This window comes from Polistes canadensis, unplaced genomic scaffold (assembly GCF_001313835.1).
Source record: "Polistes canadensis isolate GaletaPanama2010 unplaced genomic scaffold, ASM131383v1 scaffold_32, whole genome shotgun sequence".
Lineage (NCBI taxonomy): Eukaryota > Metazoa > Arthropoda > Insecta > Hymenoptera > Vespidae > Polistes > Polistes canadensis.
The window spans coordinates 367730-389847 of record NW_014569579.1 but is presented as its reverse complement, the minus strand read 5'-3'; the positions used below and the strand labels follow the sequence as shown (position 1 = coordinate 389847).

Here is a 22118-nt window from a genome sequence, read left to right as displayed (position 1 = left end):
GTCAAATTAGCCGTCGTTTTTATTTAGATGAAAACTTTGATCACAAATGATTCAATAATAATCTTATCGTATATTTCTTTTTTCTATAATTTCACAAAGTTTCGTGTTATAACAGTCCAACGCGATTTACCCGATTGTTATCAACTTTTTCCCGTCCATCTCCATTAAGGAAATCGCATTAGTTGTTTCATGGCAACCCACTTTGTTCATTCGTTCGCGTTCGTTACCCTTCCATGTGTGTTGTGTAAGTTTGTTCCCTTTATTTTCTCTTTCTTTCTTTTTTTATTTTCTTGACCGCAAGTAGACCCGTTCATAATAACAACAAACCGTATTTGTGCCCGTTCGATACCGTTAAGTTCTAATGATTTATCTGATACCACTACGAGATTTACTTTCGTGTAAAATACTATTCGCGGCTTCTCTTGTCGATGTATTGGGTTGCTCGGAAAGTTCGTACTGATTTAAAAAAAGAGAGTCAAAAGCTGAACTTTTATACTTATAAATATATAGGTATCAGATATATAACGTCGGTTCAACAATTTTCAACCATCCCACCTATATTAATAAATTTTAAATATTGAATATTGTATTGATATTATAATATAAATATATATTTAACATTATGTATAATAATTTTATTTTAGTATTATGAAATGTAATAAAAATCAATATTTAATTAATAAATTCCTGTCTATATATATATTTAGTTCATATATTAATTTATAATTAAATTATTTTTAGAAGAATCCACTTTTGTAGTTACAAGAACTTATCGAGTTCAATATATATCTATAGATCTATCCAAACCGGGCAACCTAATCTAAATATACATATATATAAATCGTGTTTTTTTGGGTTCTACCGAAATTACCCTTTCTAGTGAATGGCACGATTATTTCTAATGAAAAGTCCAAACACTTTCTTTTATATACATTGCTATTTATTGTGAATTAACGAACGAAAGATAATAATGCATGTATATAAGAGTCTCGTAAAGTTGTTTTCAATGATAATGATCTTAATAATAATTCTAATCATGATGGTATGAGAATGACATCATTGAGATAAATATGGCTGATTATTACTACAGTAGTATCGTATCCATTCGATATTGACGTTCTTTTGAAATATTCTCCTTCGTATCATTTTATTATTAATTCGATCTATTTAGCAAGCCTATTTTTCTTTTTTTCTCAGTCAGTGTTTATTCGTTTTTTATGAAATAAACATACAAGTTAGTATGTTCGTTCATGAATAACACGCTTTCGAACAAATCTAGCGGAACATTGCAAATCTCAATTACATGTACTTTCATTATTCCTATATAATAATAAAAAAAAAAAAGATTAGTTCTTTTTACAGAAAGCACGAGGACAGTTTATTCCTACTCTCGAATAGTTTAATAACAACGTATAACTTGTTATTGTTAATTTCGAAATTGTTGTCATTGTCGCAATATACAAGTTTTTTTTTTAATTAAGCGAGAATTCACGGATATCGTAGTATGTCGTGAGAAATTGTCGAGAAACTACAGAGACATGGTAACATAAACAATGTATGTGAGATACTCGTGAGACTACCTTGATACTTCATATACCTAGCTAACTTTGCATTAATAATTATTGTTAGAGTAGACCCTCTTTGAGATGAGTGAGACGTTGTAACGTATGCTGAGATCAACAACAACAGCGCCAGCAACAACAACACACTCGTTAGTTCGACTAATTTATTAACCGATTGCATACTTAATTTGTTGCGGTTTGTGATCATCGGCCCAGGTTGACAGACCTTATCGCGAAATTAGTTATGTATACATAAATGCCGAAAAGGCCAAGTTTAATGGACACAAAGATGCGAGCCATGGTGCTGTTTATTAAATGTCGCGTGAAATAACGTCATCGTGCTACATCGTGAATACCAACTTTAACAGAAACGTCCTTGCTAAATTACATTCCCTCATTTGTATAATTTATTTTTAACTAGTTAGTATTTCTTCAATAGCGAAGAATCGATTGAAACTTTGTACCTTTTCAACGGCTTATGAATTAGCATTTTCCCTTCCGAACTCAGGATTTGTTATTTTCGTATTAACCAAATTGTATTAGTGTGGGGTAATTGTTTTTTATTTTATTATTTTTCTAATGTATATATTACTAAAATGAATACTATTTCTATTTTTATCTTGTTTATTCTTATTAATTTTAGTTTTTTTTTCTTTGAAATTAAAAATGAATGACAAGTTAGTCTTATTAAGCTTATTAGGCCTTATTAACCTTGTGCTATTTAATTTTGTAACATTTTTGCAGATATAATGAATATAATTTATATCTTTATCTAATATTGCAAGATTTTTGCATCTGCTGATAATGCCGTTATCGTAATCGTATTAGTACAACATTTTTCCATATTTGTTTCTTTATTTATAACTTATCAGATACATATCAATAACATATATAATTTTCATTCCTTTTAAGTTTCCATGGGTATATTATGTGCACTTTTATTTATTTCAAAAAGTCAAACTCTAATATAGATAGTATCGTTATCTTGATCTTTAATTTAAACATAAAAAGAGATAACGGAGGAAGAAAACTTTTCCGACTTTAAACGCATCGATGCGCTCGAAGAAAAGAAGAGAAAATGTGATTTAGAATTTAGAATTTGTTTTCTTTCTTTTTCTAGCATTGCATAAAGATCACGATTGTGTGGATTCTTTGAATCTTTTTGTTTTTTGTCCACACAGAAATATACTTATACATAAGTACTTATATATATACATACTAGCTATAGAATAGTTGCATAGTAATAAAGTTGTCTGGGAAAGCTCGTTTATCATAATTCCATCCGGATAAACATCTCTCGTTGAAGAGAAGAAAAACGGTTAACGAACCTGCAACAGTAACGATCCTTTTAATTTTCACCATTCTTCAAAGTGTTCACCAACCGAACCAAAGATACATATATATGCATATAGTGGGTTTCGTTTCACGTCAGAATCGTATGACCCTGAGGGCAGAAACTCTTCTTCAAAGTGTGCCACTTGCTTCTCGTGTACGCACCATAAAACGCGTAATACCTTCTCTCTTTCTCTTTCTTTCTTTTTATTTTCTCGTTGGCATCGAATTATCGCGAAGGATGCGATCGAAGGTGCTCATTTCACAAGATATCCAAATTCCATGGACAATCTTTGCGATGATGAGAGTAAACAGTAACGCATTTTGGTTAGTTGAAATTAATCGATTGATTGAGCTATCTTAATAATACGAAAAAATAATACGAAAGCAGAAAAAGAGAATTCTCTCTTTACTAAATAGTTATGAAATTTATTATAAGAAAAACCTCTTTAGTGTTGCATGTATGTCCAGATATTGTCTCTCGTTATTGGCCTGTTTCACGCATGATCTAACAAGTATATTCCAACATATAGCCTATATAAAAAAAAGAGAAAGAACAAAAGAGAGATAGAGAGAAAGAATTTTCAGCATATTACTTGCCAAAAACGTTCACGATCCTATATGAATCTTTTTTTATTACCTTTGACTACGATTACGCGCGTGGATGATTAGAGTTAACTCATACTCGACAGGGGTTCTCAATGAAACGTGCTTGGATTTAATATATACGATTTGTGAACAAGTAGTTTTATAAATAACATTCTTTCTTCTTCTCAAGAAAGAGAGAGAGAAGAAAAAAGAAGAATTTATTTTGCGGTACTTCTTCGGAGTTCACATTCATAAGAAGATAAAAATAACGGCTTTAGATATTCCGAGAAAAGTATTATTTCGAAGCATCGAATTTTTTTAATTTTGTATAAACATTCAAAATAATGATTCGTGTAATATTTCATTTTATTGATTATTTTATATTGTACAATAATAGTTGGACAAATGTTCAAGTTTGTTTGTAGAAATGAACGTGTCTCCTGTTGTCATTCTCGTTCCACGCTTTTACTATAGCCAATAGCTTTCAATTAGGTCATTTGTACGCTTTGGTGCAGAAGCAACGCCAGCGTTTTCCAAGACGCATTAACCCGGATATATGGTAGGAGTTTTGATCGATGTTCAGCTCGTATCTCTATTTTCTCTATATTTTCCTTAAATTTCTCGACTGACATGTTTTATTTTTGGAAATTCTTTGTTTTATTCGTCACTCAACGATTACTCCATTAACCTACTTCGACGAATTTGCGAGAGATTTTATGTTTTTCTAAATTATTTCATCTTTTTTTGTCAAGGTCGAACCAATAAAACTACAAATATAATCTTTTGTGGATAATGGATCGTTTCTTTCATCAGTAGTAGTGAATAGTAATTTTTCTCTTGACGGTAAAAACAGAATCCTCTGACTCATATTACGTTTATTCTTCGAGATGAAATCGATAGAGATAAAGATAGAAAAATTAGCGTGGCTTATAACACGCGAAATAGTGAATCAAATGTAAAATATACGTTTCCTCGAGCATTGAATAACTACGTTATATTTTCCAGAGATTTTTCATTCGTATTTCTAAATCGAATAAAATATCGATCGAACAAACATTCGAAGTTGTATCAAGTTTAACATTTATTTTAAGCGAACTCTGAAATTTAATAAAATTATTAAATAAATATACATATATTTGCATTTAAAATAAATACATTTTATACATTTATCTGTTTTAAAAATCATCCGAATGGTATATTACTGTTGCTTGTCACGAAATAAATTTGAAAATGATCAGAAATGTAAAGTTTATCGAAATAAGGAAACATTTTCGCGAACAGTGAAAAGAGCAAGTCTTTGGGGCCAGTTCATGTAGTAACTAAAGTTACAATGAACTTGGGAAACAAGGCTTCACCTGTCGGTACGAAACAGCATGCATGACACGGCTGGCCGATTTTACACTTCCTTTTGTACTTAAAATGCGCCCTAGGAAATGGATTTCATTCCTTTTTCTTTTTTTCTTTTTTCTTGTACAATATGAACTCATGAGTCAATAATTTTCCTTCGTCATACAATCATTAACTTGTGCATTTATTCAAGTTAAAAATAATTTGTAAAAATATGATATTTAAAAAGAACAATATAGATGTTCGAAAATGAAACAAATGTCATCAAAACAATTAGAAGTTAAAATTAATACTTAGAAAAGTATTAATTACTGAAAATCATTTAAATTGTATAGTTTCTAGTCTTATCTACATAATGTTATGTTTGTGTTATACACATTGCATACATATATATTACATATGTACCGTTCATAGCCCGTTTACACATATCTTGCAGTTTCCATTATGAAAATATACTTGAACCGTAATGTGTTTATTGTGAATATTGCAGTATTATCAGAATATTGCTGTTTCGTCTTACGCAGCAAATCATATATATATATACCTAACATATGTAGTACAAGTACTTCTACGTGATCCGAATAAAAAGAAATCGAATTATTTGTTCATCGATTTAAAAAATCTTATTAAAGAAGACATGAAAACTAAACATGAGCAAATTAGCATTGAGGGACTAAAGGTTTTGTGATGTTGAAACTCCCCCGTCTAATCTTTATCTAAATTGCTATTTCCCTCAGAGATTATCAGAGTTATCATAGTTATTAATAGTGTCATCTCTCTCACCGTTGCTCTTCCTCTTTTTCTCTCTCTCTTTCTCTTGGTGAGAGAATAAATCTCTGTGAGAGTGAGAGAACAATCCGGGAAATGAGTCACCGGAGTTCGTGAATGCTTGTTGGGACTTTGTTCTCGGTGAGTAAAAGGGTGATTCTCTTTTTCTCCCGCGTTGATGCGCTGCATCAATATTTAATGCAATAACGGTCATTGTGCTTCGTCGATAGATATCATCGAATTATTCCATAAATTCGTTATCGACCACCATCGTTGATGAAATAAAATTTTTATGGCTCGATGACATAATTTTATTTTTCTCTTTCTCTCTCTCTCTCTCTCTCTCTCTCTCTCTCTCTCTCTCTCTCTCTCTCTCTCTCTCTTTTCCTTTCTCCTCATCGTATCAGGCATATCAGAGATAAAGTAGTGAATTTAAAATTTGACACACCTTTATTTTCTGTTTCGATGCATTCTAATTTTTTTAATCATACTTAGACCTACCCAAACTATTTACAGTGTCAAATTGATGTATCACATTTAAAATTTGACACACCTTCATTCGATGCATTTTAATTTTTCTAATCATACTTAAAGCTACCAAAATGATTTTTCGCACCGTTCTGTTAATACGGTTGAATATACGAGATAAGAACAAACTCGCGGCAATTTTCTAATAAGCCACGAACTAGAACGGAAACGGAGATCATTCGTTTAACCAACTCGTTTAAAGCTTGTACATATGCTTATCGGTACTGATCGAATGACTATCGAACGTCGAAGGTGAGCCGAAGGCGAGGCCGGAGTTTTCAGTTACATTTAATTCCCCTGTTATCCTAGGTAACGGCGATTTGTATATACGAACAATGTGTAATGCATGTATACAGAGTAAGTCAATATTTAATCTATCGAAAGAACTTTACATTTATTTATTTATTTTATTAAATAGAATGTTTACGTACGAAATATTTCACATGAACATTTTGATTAATCCCTTAGAAACTATCATTAAAAAATCACATTAGCAAATTGTATCGCAGTTTCATCCAGTTTATTTTACAATTCTGTTCTAGAAATTAACAAATCAAAGAAATTCGATTTATACCTTTTTTTTTTTAATTATATCATAAATATTAAAAGAAAATTTGAGAAAAATTATTTGATTAAACTTTAAGCATTTTATCTTTTTAATAGTAACAGTAATTATATTAATCAATCGATCCTGTAGTATAATAAAATATTTTATATACATGCATATACATGTGCATGCACACTCTCATGTGTCTGTCTGTGTGTATACACTATCGACGGAAGTAGCCACGATGCGACAATATGTACAACGCACTTCAAAAGTTAGAAGGTAAACGTGGACAAGGCGTGGTCACGTTCACGACTACCACTACGTGGCACCGTACCGTGACCAAAGTCGAGATATTCACAATGAACTTGAGATTCGACGCGCTTTAACGGGCTTGATCCTTACTCAGTGCTTCACTTCCTTTGTCTTACCGTTGTTCCGCTCTTTGCCTTTCTCTTATCCGACTCTTACCAACTCCCACCAACTTCTCTTACTCTCTCTCTCTCTTTTTTTTTTACTTTATCTCTTATTTTTTAATTGCCTATTATCAAAACTTCATGTCCTAACATGCACTCATCTATTCGTGACAAAATACTATCCTTGTTTTAATAAAATATATTGTATATATACATATATAACGTAAATGCATTTACAATATATTCATATATGAGAGTAGATTGAAAAGTTTTGAGCCTCAACAATTTTTTTTTTTATTATAAAAGTAAGTTTTGTCGAAAAAAAATGTATTTCTATGTTAGGCTCACAACTTCTCAATCCACCCACGTATATATTGCAATATTATAATGTTTAAAAATATAATATATTTTAAATATATTTTATACTTATATATATATAGATTTGCAACGATAAAGTACATAAACATTAAAAAAGCCTGTGTAAAATACTTTTTATCAGAATTATAATGGAATATATTAAATATTGATATATGTATATTTCACAAAAGAGATTTTAATATTGAGTGTATTCTTTTTTTATTTAAATTCCTGTTTACATATCTTTTTATCATGATTACTTTTAATAGAACTTATTGAAGGAAGTCAACATTGTGATTTTGTTTCTTCGAATGCGGCAAGTGATACTTTCATTTCCCTTTTTCCATCGAAAGCGAGAGAATCCATGCAAAATCAGGGACGCGAAACATCTCTTTACCGCTTCCGCAAACGCGATGTTCATCGGTTCTAAACCGTAAAAACGAGTTATTAACGTCTAACATAAAAAAAAAAAAAGAGAAAATATACGGTTTGAAAAAAGTAGAGTAGAAGTGGAAGCAGAGCAAGGGAGATGAATGAGTTGGAGGAACATAGTCGTTGTGTTAAAGCAGGACACAGGTACTTATGTTAGTAGCAATTTCAAGTAGACTCTTCTGCTGGTGTTCTTTGACCCATTAAGTCCGATCTATACACTCTCTTTCTCTCTATTACGAGTCAGCCACAACGAGTCAAGTATTCTCTTGTTCGGAAGGCCTTTCGAGTCTTGTTCAACGTCGAATCTGTCAGTTAAATTATCCAAAAATAGGAGTCACCAACGAGAAACCCGAGAGACTGGTTTAAAATTCAATTTAAAATTCAATTTAAAATTCATTTCAAAACCTCGCTTTTTTTTTTTCAAAGATATCTAGGCAAATTTCTCTTCTTACGATATCATCCAATTTTGTGCTTATATCAGCAAAATGAAAATTTTCTCGATTGCAATAGGAAGAACACATCTGCAGAGATATCTAAAAGGAGAATCATTTGAAAAGGAAAATAATCAGCAATGCATTTGAACGCGTTACATCAAAGTTTTTTTGAACAATGGTAGTTCAGTCAGCTTTCCATGCGACGCCTTCCAAATTATTATAAACTAGACTTCTTGCATGCGCAATGTGCATTTACTCAAACATACGTCTGATACGTAACGTATATGTATGCACCTATACATAAAAATGTATATGTATATATGTATGTATGTATGATACATATATAGGAACGTGTATATATATAGATATATTTCAGATATAATGACTCACTGAGAAGAACCATGCGTGACGCTATCGAACGCATGCACCACACGCTTTTTTCCATCCCCTCGCTTCTTTTTCTTTTTCCCTTGCTTCGAGCCTCACTTCAGTCTCTAATCCGCACGTAACGGCCCGTAGGCGGGCACACCACTTGTGCGCGAAAACTCGTATAAAAATACACGGCCGACTTATAAGGACGGTCTTTAATTAAAATCATACGAATGAAACTCTATGAGTGACGAGTTGCTTCGATCTTTCCCATTCTTTTTCTTTTTTTTTCTTTTTTCTATATCTCTTTTCCTCTCGCTATTGAATATTTTATTACCGCATCAGTGATTTCAAATTGAATTCTATCCTAATTTATCTAACATGTAATTCTAATGATTTTTAATTATTCATCAAACTTTTAATAAATCCTATTTTTTCATTTATGTTAGATAAATTTTAAGAATAAATATATCAACACTTTTACGTATAATATGTGAGATATTTGTTATAACTTACTATCATAAACACATACGTATAAAATGACAGTTCTTATTGCACTTGGCACGAATCCGACGTTAGTAATTATCGAAAACGATTTTAAACACTAGAATTGTTAAGAGGAATCTCGGAAGGTCGAGAGAACCACAGCACCGTGCAGTATCATGTAACAATGCGGAGTAATGAGACAACGTATACATACAGAACCTTCGCATACTATATACATATATACGATGTGGATCACGTAATATGAAAAAGCAGAAAGACGACATATTTCAAATTCCATTTTGTTTTTTCTTCTCTCCCATTTATTTCTCGTCTCGTCATTAACGATTCGAGAATGAAAATAAATGGCTGAACGTAGGAAAAAAAGATGGCCAAATCTGCCATTTGGAGATTGCATTTTTCCATAGAAGTTAGTGTGAGAAAAAAAGACAAAAAGGAAAGGGAGAAAAATAAGTAATACGGAATAAACGAAAGGAGACGGTTATTCCCGAGGGATATCAAAGTAATCTATATCCTGTCGAATAATCATCGATTACGTTAAAAATGAATGATGGAAACGATTGCAAGCGATCCATCAAATAACGAAGATAGCGTCACCGAAAGTAGTTATTTGTACTATTCTATTTAACGATTACGATTTCTGAACTAACGAAAAAGATCGATTAGAACGTAAATGAGATGAAGAAGGATCCTTCCTCCCTTCAGAAAGAAATCTTTCGAATCGTTTGAGTTATATACATAGAAAGCAAGAGGGGTGGATTGATCGTTGTGTTTGTGTACGGATAAATATTATAGTCCCACTTTAACGAACGTCTTCGAATCCTCTTTCATCCCCTCTTTCACTCTCTTTGTGTATTTTTTATCGAGCGTTCTCTGACCGCAGGGTAATGTTGGATGAGATCGAAAAAGAGGAATTTAGAAAGAAAGGGAAATCGTCCGGATCGTAAGTTAAAAACACAAAGAAGAAATAAAAACTAAAAGATAAAGAAAGAGAAAAATAGAGATCGTGCACTCGCGGAATCGTCGTTAAAACGCAACGACGATAGTATTTTTACAGAATTGGACCCTTTAATCTCACGCTTCAAAGAGTCGTCGCCTACCCTTCCTTCTCCCGTCCCTTCCTTCACCCGTTGCATCGCATTTGCCCTCCCCTTTTCGTCTACAAAGCTCTCTTCCCTTTTCCCTTCCACTACCTACCATCATCACTACCATCACCACCACTAGGATACTTTTCAACCCTCTCTCGCGGAAAGAGCACGCTTTGAATTTGGCGCCCAGACGAAGGAGTCGTCGGCAAGCGTTCGTGGGTGTGCGAATGAAAAGAAGGGTTCCTGGACAAAAAGAAAGAAAGGAAAGAAAAAAAGTACGCGAAAGACAGCCCTAGAAAGATCGACGACCAAATCTTCACGAGTTTCGCGTACATCACTTTGAAATATGAAATTGAGATGTAGACAAAATATGTCGATTATTTCGTCTTGTTTTTCATCTAAGAAATTGGATAGACGATGGAAAATATATTTTTCTTTTTCTGTGTGTTTTGTTATGTCTAATATTTTATTTATATATAATATTTCAGTATTACACTAGAGAGAGAGAAGAAACATGTAGATATACGTATATTTATATATTATTCATTTGTAAAGATATTTTATATTTCTTTCTCTCTCTCTCTATATATTTTTCTGTATATAGAGCATTAATAATAAATATATTTTTTATGTATGATAATTTTTATCTTGTTTTACTTTTCATTTTTTTATTTTGCTTATAATTGATTCGATGTTCTCAGAGAAAAGCACGCACAATTTTTCCTTTTTGTGAAAAAGAAGTCGCACAGAATGCGAGAGAAAAATTTTATTCTATTTTTTTTTTTTTTTTTTATGAAGAGTTAAAATAATCATGCTTACACGGAAAATTATTACTAGATAAACGTGAACGTGTGTATCTCTATTTGTTATCTTTTTCAGCAAAGTTGCATTTTCAACAATTTTTTTTACATCTATTTCTTCCCCTGTCTTCTCTTTTTTTTTTTTTTTTTTTTTAAGAGATCGCGTTAAAACAAACTGGTTATTTAAATGATCGATACTACTAGAACGATAAAATTTCAATATAATCAAAAAAAAACCTTGTTATCTTCTTTCTCGAATCTTCGAGCAAACGTGTATGCATGTACACATATAACATCGAGGATACTCATTAACTTATTTTTAAAATTGCTTTAAAAATTCATAAACACGTTGTAGAATATGAAAAAGAAAAAAGAGAGTTAGGAAAGGAAGAGAGAAAAAGTGTCTCGTGTTTCGGATTGTCGAGCTTTTTCAAGCACGCGAGCAGCCGTGCATGAATGTTCGTTATCGGAGAACAGGAAAAAATATGGCTACTACCAGCTGCAAGAAACTCTGAAATATAGTTTTTGTATTTCTTTCTTATTATTATCACTTGTTTTTTTAACTTTGTGTAGTCTAAAGAAACAAACGTGCTACATATTATGCACATCTGTAACTTTTTTATTTTAAATTCTCGGATTCTTACACGTTTGTTTAGTTTCACATATCATCCACACGAATAAATTAGTAAAAACGTATAAGTATGTATATACAACTATACATAAAGATATATTTATACGCTTGAATTCGCCAAGCGGAAAATTGTCAGCTCGCGCGTTTCTCTGCGAGACGGGAAAAGGTCGATCGATCAAATGATTGTCAAAGTATAATAGTTAACATGACTGACGGGGTGCATGCGGAATCCGATCGTCAAGAGTCACTACGGCAATTTCATGCAATCGATACACGAACCACGTTCTCATCTTTTGCATCTCTGTAAAATTTTTTATGAGGAATGTCCTTTGCACATAAATCGTTTCTTCTTCATCGTATTTTATTTTTACTTTTATTTTTCATTTCCAAGAGCTATTAATTTATTATTACTGTTTCTGTACTTTTTCAACACAAGACATAGTACAATTAAATATTTCTCTTGGAAATTTCTCTTGGTTTTTCATTTTATATACATTCTAATTTTATGTATATAAAAATATTTACATATGTATCAAATAAAGTATTTCTCTTGAGAAATAATCCTTTTATTTTGTGTTAAAATTATACGTAGTGGATGAAAGATTTATTTGTTACATTCTTTTTGTAGCTTTTTATAAATATACAATATTTCTTTTTTTCTTAATATAGTTTTTGTTTATTTTAGCTATCAAAAGAAGGTATAAAATAAATAATAATTTATGAGAAAATATAAATAACGCGCAATATACATTTACCAAAATTGATGACCCGAAAAGCGCTCTTTGTTTTCTAATATTTTTCAACGCTAATAACAGAAATTGTTGATAAACAATTCGACAAGAAGTACTTCTTTAATTTTATGTAAAATGCGTCAAAAGATAAAAAAACTAAAGTGGCCGAGAAAATAATTATTTTTTAAAATTTTCAAAACTGTTAACAGAGTTCATAGATATTGTTTAATGTATAATATAATTAATAGATCTTCAGAACGAAAAACAAATAAAAATAATTTCAAACGATGATCAATAATTAATTATAAAAAAAATCACAAACGAAACATCTAATTATTTATAATAATAGCGTAAATTGTATTGAATCGAGAATACATAAACAACTGCAATGCGTTAAAGAAAAAAAAAGTAAATTTGCACGATTATTTTTTTTTTTCGACGTTTAAAACTTCTTTTCATATATTTTAAATGTTGAGCACCCTTTGATTTTCTATTGAATTAGTTTTTGACATAAATCATTATGCTCTTTAAAATTTCGTTGATATTATAAATGCTTCGTTGATGAATTTGGTGTCACGCGTCTCACCCTTGTAAAACTCCCAAATTCTCTTTCATTCACTCAGGTTTTGTGGACTATTTTTTTTTCGTTCTCGGTAGTGCCAAATGTCGCGACTTTGAAGTACTATATTTTAACGAGCACACTTCCTTTTCGTCATCGTGAATCATCATACTCGCCCTTATGGCTTCTTCCAACATCTTTGAGTAATGTGGTATATCCTTTTTTCTACGAAGATTAGTTTCTACGGAGACCTACAATTAGTCGTCATATATGATTCGTATTTATTTTTAAATACTCATTGGTTACATCGTATAGTATTCGTGTAGTAACTTTTATAAAATATTTATATAATTATATTTATTAAATATATTTATTTATATACTTTATTTATAATTTATAAAAATATATAATAATTATAATATTTTAATAAGATCACTGTAACATTTATTTCGATATTTTAAAGTAAATTCAAAAATGAAAGAAAAATTCTAGATAATAATTCTATAGAACAAAAAAAAAACAATAAAAAGATATATTTTGAAGCAACTTATCCGATATTATTTTTGTGAAACACGAAAATTATTTAATCTTGAAACTTTCTCGGTGTCTTTTTCTATATTTCGCGATATTACATTTAAATTTAATCGTATTCATTGTCTTCGAAGCGCATTTCATCGTCGACACAATTAAATTAGGGAACGATGAAGCATTGCATTTAAGCTCGAAGGACTAATTACTGGGTGATGCGGATTTTCCTTTATTCGAAAAGTGTCGACTATGCTCTTATTCACGTCGTAATTTGGATTGTTGTTCAACGACGCGTCGATGCATTTTAATTCTGTCTGTGTATGTATTATGTTCTATAAGTACATACTATATATACTTATATGCAACTATGTACATAAATATATACACACTTATATATGTTCATACATATATGTAAGTATATACTAATATGTCCAAGTTTGCATGTAAATACGTATATGTCTATATATATATATATGTATGTCTACGTACATAAGAATCTGTATATATGAGTGTATATGTAAAAAAGCATATACATATATGTAGATGTGGATATGAATGTATAATACGTATGTAACTGCAATTCGCTCCATTGAACTGATCTTTTCTCAGCTAGTTTATCTCGTTCGCATTATACAATGTAACTACGTTACGAGTTTAATAAATTCTTTAGCTTTTTTATATAATTATAATAATTCGTAGACAGAGATGAAGACAAAATGAAATATTCAATTATTTTGATCGATGCATTTTTTTATTACATTTAATACGATTAATATGAACGAGAATATAATGAGATAATTCATTTCTCGGGTGAATATATCTGTCTATTGGAAGTCTCGTTAGCCTTTCGTTTTAATCTATCAACATTGCTATTAATAAATAATATAATATTTCCGTGATTTTCACGACATCACATTATCCTGACGTTTCTATTATTTTATAATATACGATTGTAAATAAAAATTGAATGAAAAGTGAATATAAATGTGGAAGGATAATGATAAAAGATTGTATTATTATAATTTTGGTTTAAATAAAATATTATGTACTAAAAAGCTGCACATATGTTACGATATTAAATATTATGTTATAATGATTAGAAAAAATTATATTAATCATTAATCTTTTAACTGTGAATGACAAGTATATTTGTCACATGAGAATAATAATTTCTTTTTTTATTTAAATTAAATTTTATATACTTTGAAATTTTTTGAGATAAAGACGAAATAAAAGAAAAATAACAAATTAAGAAAATCATTTGCAAAAGATTCCACACGATGTGACTTATAAAATATTTACAAATTTGTGACTACATTTTTTTCTTTATTAAATTTTTTGATTTTCTATCTATCGTTTCAAGAGATTAATTCAAGAAATTGTTTTATTCTTGACAGATTAAAATTTTTTCTAAAGAAATAGAAAAAAAAAATGTTGCTTATTGTAAGAAATATACTTAAAATTATCTTTTTTTTAAGGATCAATTATTTTCTTTCTATTATCTCTTTAGATTAACAGTTAATAATATAGTATACTCGTTATCGTGTCGTTCTAACGACACAATTAAAAGGTTAATTATATGTGTTATATATTGTAATTTTCTAACCACCAAAGTTATTGATGTTATATTAAAAATTCAAATGGTGTCGAATAGTATAAAGTCGTAATTCAATCGAGACATTTAACGTTTAAATAATTCATATACGATCATCGAAGATAATACCTCACCAGTAGTGTGGTGTCTCATAAGACATAAATTCTTTCGTTAGTGCTGGTGCACTCAGGAAAAGACAAGGAGAGAAGAAGAAAGAGAAAGAGAGAAGCATGGAAGACACCGACGTTAATAATGTGAGTGTGCGTGTAGGCGTGTGCCAGGGATCACGCGACCCTCGTTTACAATCAGCCCTTTTGACACACGACCAAATGGAGCCCACGCGCCTCTGAAAGAAGCTTGCAACGAGAGAAAAAGATTCTTTCAACGCTGCCCGAGCCCTAGGTGTCCCTTTTCATGAGGCCCTTTAAATTTTAAACCGACCCGTCAGCGAAACTACTATCGACCGTTTAGTTGGTTTTATTTTCTTCTTGGATCTGGGACGAACGTGTTAAAAAAAAATGCCTTTAGCTACTTCTTGAGTAGGTAACAAAAAAATAACTTTTTTTTTTTTTTTAACTTCATTATCGGTTTATCACCTTCATCAAACTTATTGAACGTCTAAAAAATAAATGTCTCTTGGTGATAAAGGTGTAAATATTCTTATGTATGTGTGTGTTTGTTTTTGTCATATTCGCGACTATACTTCTTCCACTTTTTCTCTTACATGTCAGTTAACTTTCGTTCGATAAAAGCGACGGAACATAAACTACTGGGCTATAACAAAGAGAAAGCAACTAATGATATACGATATATGCAAAGACATCGGATTTACGAGAAATTCGAGGAAGAAAAGCTTCGAGGATTGGCTATTACCTTAGACTAAAATAGTTTAATCTTATCGTAGCTAAAAGATTCGCGTGAGCTTAATAATTTTAACGCATTCATAGTACGTTTAAGTACAAATCGATATGATAAGATACGATCGACTATTTCCATATCATTAAACTTTTTAATGTAAAAGAAAGATAGAAAAACAGATAGGATGAGAACCACCAAGGAATAGATTAGACTTGTACGAATTTTATACATTTTTTCTGTTTTAATATTTTTACTCATCGATTAATTTCACCAAGGTTATCACTTATACGATACATTCAATCTTTGTGACTTATCACGTCATCGTCGTCGTTGATCCACACACGGCGTATTGCCTCATCGTTCTCTGCTGCCAAAGAGAATAACGCAAAGGACGCCTGCTTCCAGTGATGACGACATTTTAAGTTTCTCCGTTCTCCCAACAGTTTATTGTAAATTCTCGTAAAATACGTCCGTATTATATAAAAAAAACAACCTGTATTTAATGAAATTTTTTTCAGAACAAATTGTTGCATATCTGTTAAAGGGAGAACGAGATGTGACAATTTTACAAATAACAACAATGTTAAAATCAACGAATTGTTTACTAATATTGAAAAACAAATGAGTGACCGTGATTTCATAATGTCACGGTGTTATTTTGAATTATTTGCTTCATTTAAATATTTCACAATATTTATTTAACAAAATAAAAGTCGGTAGTTCCACCATTCTAGCTTTTTAATCTTATTCGATAACGCATACATAATTATTTTTCAATTAATTTTATCTCTTTATTATTTCAATAATTAATTTAAATTTTTTTCAAATATTTTCACATGTAAAATATATATATAATATATAACATATTTTCTCAAGCAGAATGTCAATATATAAAAAATTACTTTTATAAATTATATTCCCAGATTTGTCATTTTCTATTTTTATTCATTTTTTTAAGGAATCCAATCAAGAAAGTTGGATATAACGACAAAACAAACGATATCGAAAATTCTGAGAGATAGGATTTCTTTCTCTTTTTCGTGGTTTGCTATGAATTCGTGCGATTGCTTATTTGTAGGGATTTACACCGCGGTAATGTAATACGTACATATATAACATTATCGAACACGGTGTACGGAGTTCGCCGCACACAAGACACGGATATACCGCTAGATTTGTTCTTCCGCATTAGAACTCGTAAGGGAATTTTTATTTTCCTCGTCTATTTATTCCTGTTTTTCTATTCGAATAGTAATCATATCAAATCTAAATGCAATGATATGATTATTCATATATAATTATTATAATATATATATTTTATCATTTACTTTTTGTTAGATTTATTTACAAATTATATAAAATGATTTATAATTGTATGATATCGTTGATGACACTTATGTTTCGTCTAAACAAAATCATTTTTATTTAAAAACATATGCTTTCGTTGAAGATACTAACAACAAAATAGATGATTACAATAGAATCGTATTTGCAGTTAATTCATTACTTCGTAAGTTACATACACGTATACGTAACAACAGGATATCGATCAATGATGATTGAAGTTTAAATGTGATATCCGGTCACGTTGTTGATTTTTCTATTTTGTCGCTTCTTTTAAATCATTTAAGAGTTTTCTAAATCGTAAACGAAAACGTAGTGTCACATTAGAGAAATAGTATTATGAAATTTGTCTCATTATATTTATATTAACTTTTCGTTAAAACATTAAGTAAACTCACGTACATATATACACATATATACATTGGACGTATACCTGGTATCTTGAAAAAAGGCCAATGACCCGTAGTAAAGAAACGGTTGCACCGTATTGCGAGCACGTTCAAGAAAGAAAGAAAGAAATAAAAACAGAAAGAGAGAGAGAGAGAAAAAGCTCGACCATGTATCTTGATTCAAACTCCTATGAAATCAAAGTTATTTCATTCTATATATCTTTGAACTATTCTAATCTGGAGATAAGGGAACTTTAATGATAGTTCAATAATATATAAAAATGTACTATAACGTATATACGTCTATTACAATTTTATAATTATTTCACATTTCATCGAATTACAATAGAGAAATCGATGAAATTTCTTGAATGAATATGCTCGTCTCTTAGTCTCTCATTAATTATTACACGGAAACAAGCTCGGTGATTTTGTGTAAGGAAACTTTTCCCAAGCGAATAATTTCTTTTTTTCTTCTCGTCGTCGAAGTCACAACGGTGCAATATTTATCCCCTAAGGTGCCTGAACCATACATTCAATTCAAGAGAACTCTCACAAATATTGATTATTTCTCTACAAAGCACCCTCTAGTCTAGACGGGATCTATACTTAAATATCTCGAACAAATACCAATTTTTTTTTGTATTCTTATTTGACATCGACTCATTTTAGATAAGATCGTTGAAAGATATAATTGTTTACCATTTCAATTAAATAACGTTGGAAAGAGTTAATTATATAAAAAGATATTGCACGAAAATGTATTTCGCTCAATATTAAATAGATATAAATGAATAAATATTATTTACCAGAATTAGGATTTTTGTTTGATGAATTTTTCAGAATAAAGCTGAAACATGCCGGAAGAACAGAAATCTGCCGCGGTACCTCCCGAAGTTACGGCGGAAAATGGCACCGGAACTAATTCGCCAACTAAAAGTCCAGTTAGTAAAGGAAAAATGGCTTTGGCGAAAATCACTTTACTGGATGGCACCGTAAAAGATTTTTATATCGATGTAAGTGATAATATAAATTAATAAAATCAATTAAAATATCTAACATCTACCTGGATCGCGTTTTATAGAGAAAGGCGAAGGGACAAGAGCTCCTTGATACGATATGTCAAAGTATGAATCTACTCGAGAAAGATTATTTTGGCCTTGTCTATGAAGATAAAGATGATTCAAGAAATTGGTTGGATCTAGATAAAAGAATTGTCAAATTTGTCAAAAGTGAGTGATTCGTAATTAAACAAATTCAAAATTAAATAATTATGACATTTAATTGAAATTTTTTGTATCTTTTACAGACGAACCCTGGAAATTTAGTTTCGAGGTGAAGTTCTATCCTCCGGATCCAGCTCAATTACAAGAAGATATTACACGATATCAATTATGCTTACAAATTAGAAATGATATTATAAAAGAGCGTTTACCGTGCTCTTTCGTGACCCACGCTCTTCTGGGATCTTATCTAGTTCAGTCAGAAATTGGAGATTATGACCCAGAAGAACATGGTAGAACGTATTTGAAGGACTTTAAATTTGCCCCCAATCAGACGCCAGAATTAGTAGAGAAAGTTATGGATCTTCACAAAACACATAAGTCCGTATTTGTTCCTTATATTTTTTTAAACAAATTTATCACGTTTAATTCTCCTAAAAATATTTGTATTTTACAAAAGATAAAAATCAAACTTTATGAAATGCACGTTTAATATCTTTACAGAGGGCAATCCCCCGCCGAAGCAGAACTCCACTATTTAGAAAATGCAAAGAAATTAGCTATGTATGGAGTTGATTTACATCCTGCGAAGGATTCAGAAGGCGTTGATATAATGTTAGGTGTTTGTTCATCGGGTCTTCTTGTTTATCGTGATCGATTAAGAATAAACAGGTTTGCATGGCCGAAAATTTTGAAGATTTCTTACAAGAGGCATAACTTCTTTATAAAAATACGGCCTGGTGAATTCGAGCAATTTGAATCCACGATTGGTTTTAAACTTGCAAATCATAGAGCAGCTAAAAAGTTGTGGAAGGTCTGTGTAGAACACCATACTTTCTTCAGGTAAAGCATTCGATACTTTTATTGCCTATACATTTTATTCATTTGGCTTTTATTACGCTTTGTACATTTGACTACCAGATCAAAATACATATTCGTTTCTTTTTACAGACTCATGAGTCCAGAGCCCGTAAAGAAAGTAGGATTATTACCACATTTAGGGTCTCGTTTCCGATATTCTGGAAGAACGCATTATGAAACGAAAAAGACTCCTATAGACAGGCAACCTCCTCAGTTTGAGAGGTCTCTAAGTGGTCGACGTCTAACGTCACGTAGCATGGATGGTACAATAAATTTTTTATATATATTTTTAATTAATATTTTATCGAGAAATAGAGCAAATATCATTAAAAATCACTTGAAATAGATGTTAAAATAAAGTAATTGTTTAATGCAGCCTTAGGTGGCCCTAAACCAGTCGAAACTTACGGCTCGGAACCAAGTAAACGTCATACTATGAGTTACGAGCCCGAAATGATTCCTGATATGGAACACATTGATCAACGGCCTAGTCCTATTAAAAAACAAAAGGAGAAGGTAACACATATTTCATTTATTATTATTACATCTATTAACTGAATTTAGTCTATCCTTAGGTATATATAGATTGTAGATTTTGCATGAGTTAATCATGCAAAGTTTCGATGATTTTAATTTACGTGGATTTTAATTTACACAATAAAACAAATATTTTTTTACTTCGATTTGCGGTCTACGCTTTCAAATAACCAGATTAATACAAATAATCTATGAAGTTTATTATCAAGTAACACAAGCAATGTATTTATTTTTGAATATATGATGCTAGGAAGTACTGTAGAACACAATTGTTTCATAGAAGTAAGATAATGTACAACATTACGTGTTTTAATAGCTGAAGAGAATGTATAGTTGTAATGTTTTCATTGATCACCATGCACCTCTACATTCATTTTAATAATTGGTCATTACATTTAGCAACAGCATGTTAGCACTGTATACCATGTGTTAGACATGGATGAATGTATCAAAGCGTTCAGTTTTTGCATAATAAAATTTGCCCAAGTTCAAATACAACATTCAAATTCAATAATTTAGAAACATTAGCATTGTTCTTTTACAAATATTAGAGATATTATTTTGTCATTACTGGTTTTTTGAAACATTTATATTCTTTGTAGTATTATAAAGTATTCCTTAAGAAAGTAATTATATAGTATTATAAAATAACATATATATATATATATATTTATATATAATAATTTATTTCAAAAGAGTTAGTCGCGTGATATACAGAATATAATGCTTCACCTATAATAACTAATTCACACAATGACTAACATCAATAGCTCACACGAAAAACAAGTGCTGGAACAACATCCGCCAGCAGTACCAGTAGCCTGGAAGGAGAGTATGATGCGGATCGTACCAAAAAGGTATAAAGTTTCATTTATGTTGTTCTTCAATTGCACTGTTTTATTAAAATTGTAATTACACTACAGTGTGATAATTTTCTAATGTTTTCATTTCTTTTATGCATGCCGCTGACTCTCATTCACAGCTTTGTTGAAGATAATACGGCCAACGCCTCAATATTAACAAAATTCATAGTTATATAGGTATCTCAGTACTTTACAAAGCATGACATATTAGAAGAGATTTCATTAACATATCTATATCATCGAAATAATCCAATATTTAACATTTATTGATTATAGAATTAGCCACAACATTACAATTTGTGAAACAGTTGTAACCAGAACAGCAAACTAAAAATTCTTGAGAGCGCAGACCGTAATTATTTGTGAAGCATGCAATTTGTGCTGAAAAAATTGTAGTGTGATATATGCTTTATTTTTAGCTTTATATTTATAGTTGCTTTATGCTTGTTGCATGAAAAGACGTGTGATTGTATCACTTTACTTGTAGAAACCGGTCGGAGGAATTGCAGTCCTACCGCCCGGTGGTCTTTCTAAGAAGAAGAAGGATAAACAAAATGAAAACGAGAAGGAAAACCATAATGATCTGAACAATTCTAATTTAATTAATGATAATGCTCTTCTTGATAACAACGATGAGAAATCACCCAATAAAAAAGATGTAAAGAAAAAGGACAAGGAAACGCCAGAAAAGAAGGACAAAGAAAAGAAAGAAAAAATTAAGGTAAGTTTATTGCTTGCGGATGATAATTCGTTCATAATTTATTATATTTTATTTAATCAATGTCAATATCGTGGATGTAAAAAAAAGGAAAATACTATAATGATTATATATTTTTATACTAAAATAAATTTCAATATAATTGCATCATTAATATTGATATACAATTTAATACATTCTATATATGTTAAATTTTATTATTTATATTTA

General features: G+C 30.6%; 1 protein-coding gene across 8 annotated transcripts in view; it reads left to right on the top strand.

Annotated features, from left to right (window-relative positions):
• Positions 1-22118, top strand: part of LOC106784217 (protein 4.1 homolog) — a 31493-nt gene that overhangs the window by 3217 nt on the left and 6158 nt on the right. For 7 of the 8 annotated variants that reach the window (XM_014743524.1, XM_014743522.1, XM_014743526.1 and 4 more), the window contains exons 2-9: positions 18550-18722; positions 18791-18938; positions 19016-19310; positions 19434-19772; positions 19881-20053; positions 20167-20306; positions 21098-21184; positions 21678-21911. In XM_014743524.1, the coding sequence (XP_014599010.1) occupies positions 18564-18722; positions 18791-18938; positions 19016-19310; positions 19434-19772; positions 19881-20053; positions 20167-20306; positions 21098-21184; positions 21678-21911 (1575 nt within the window). In that variant the 5' untranslated portion in view covers positions 18550-18563. The remainder of the gene's footprint in view (positions 1-18549; positions 18723-18790; positions 18939-19015; positions 19311-19433; positions 19773-19880; positions 20054-20166; positions 20307-21097; positions 21185-21677; positions 21912-22118) is intronic. The other variant, XM_014743523.1, reaches the window with a different exon arrangement.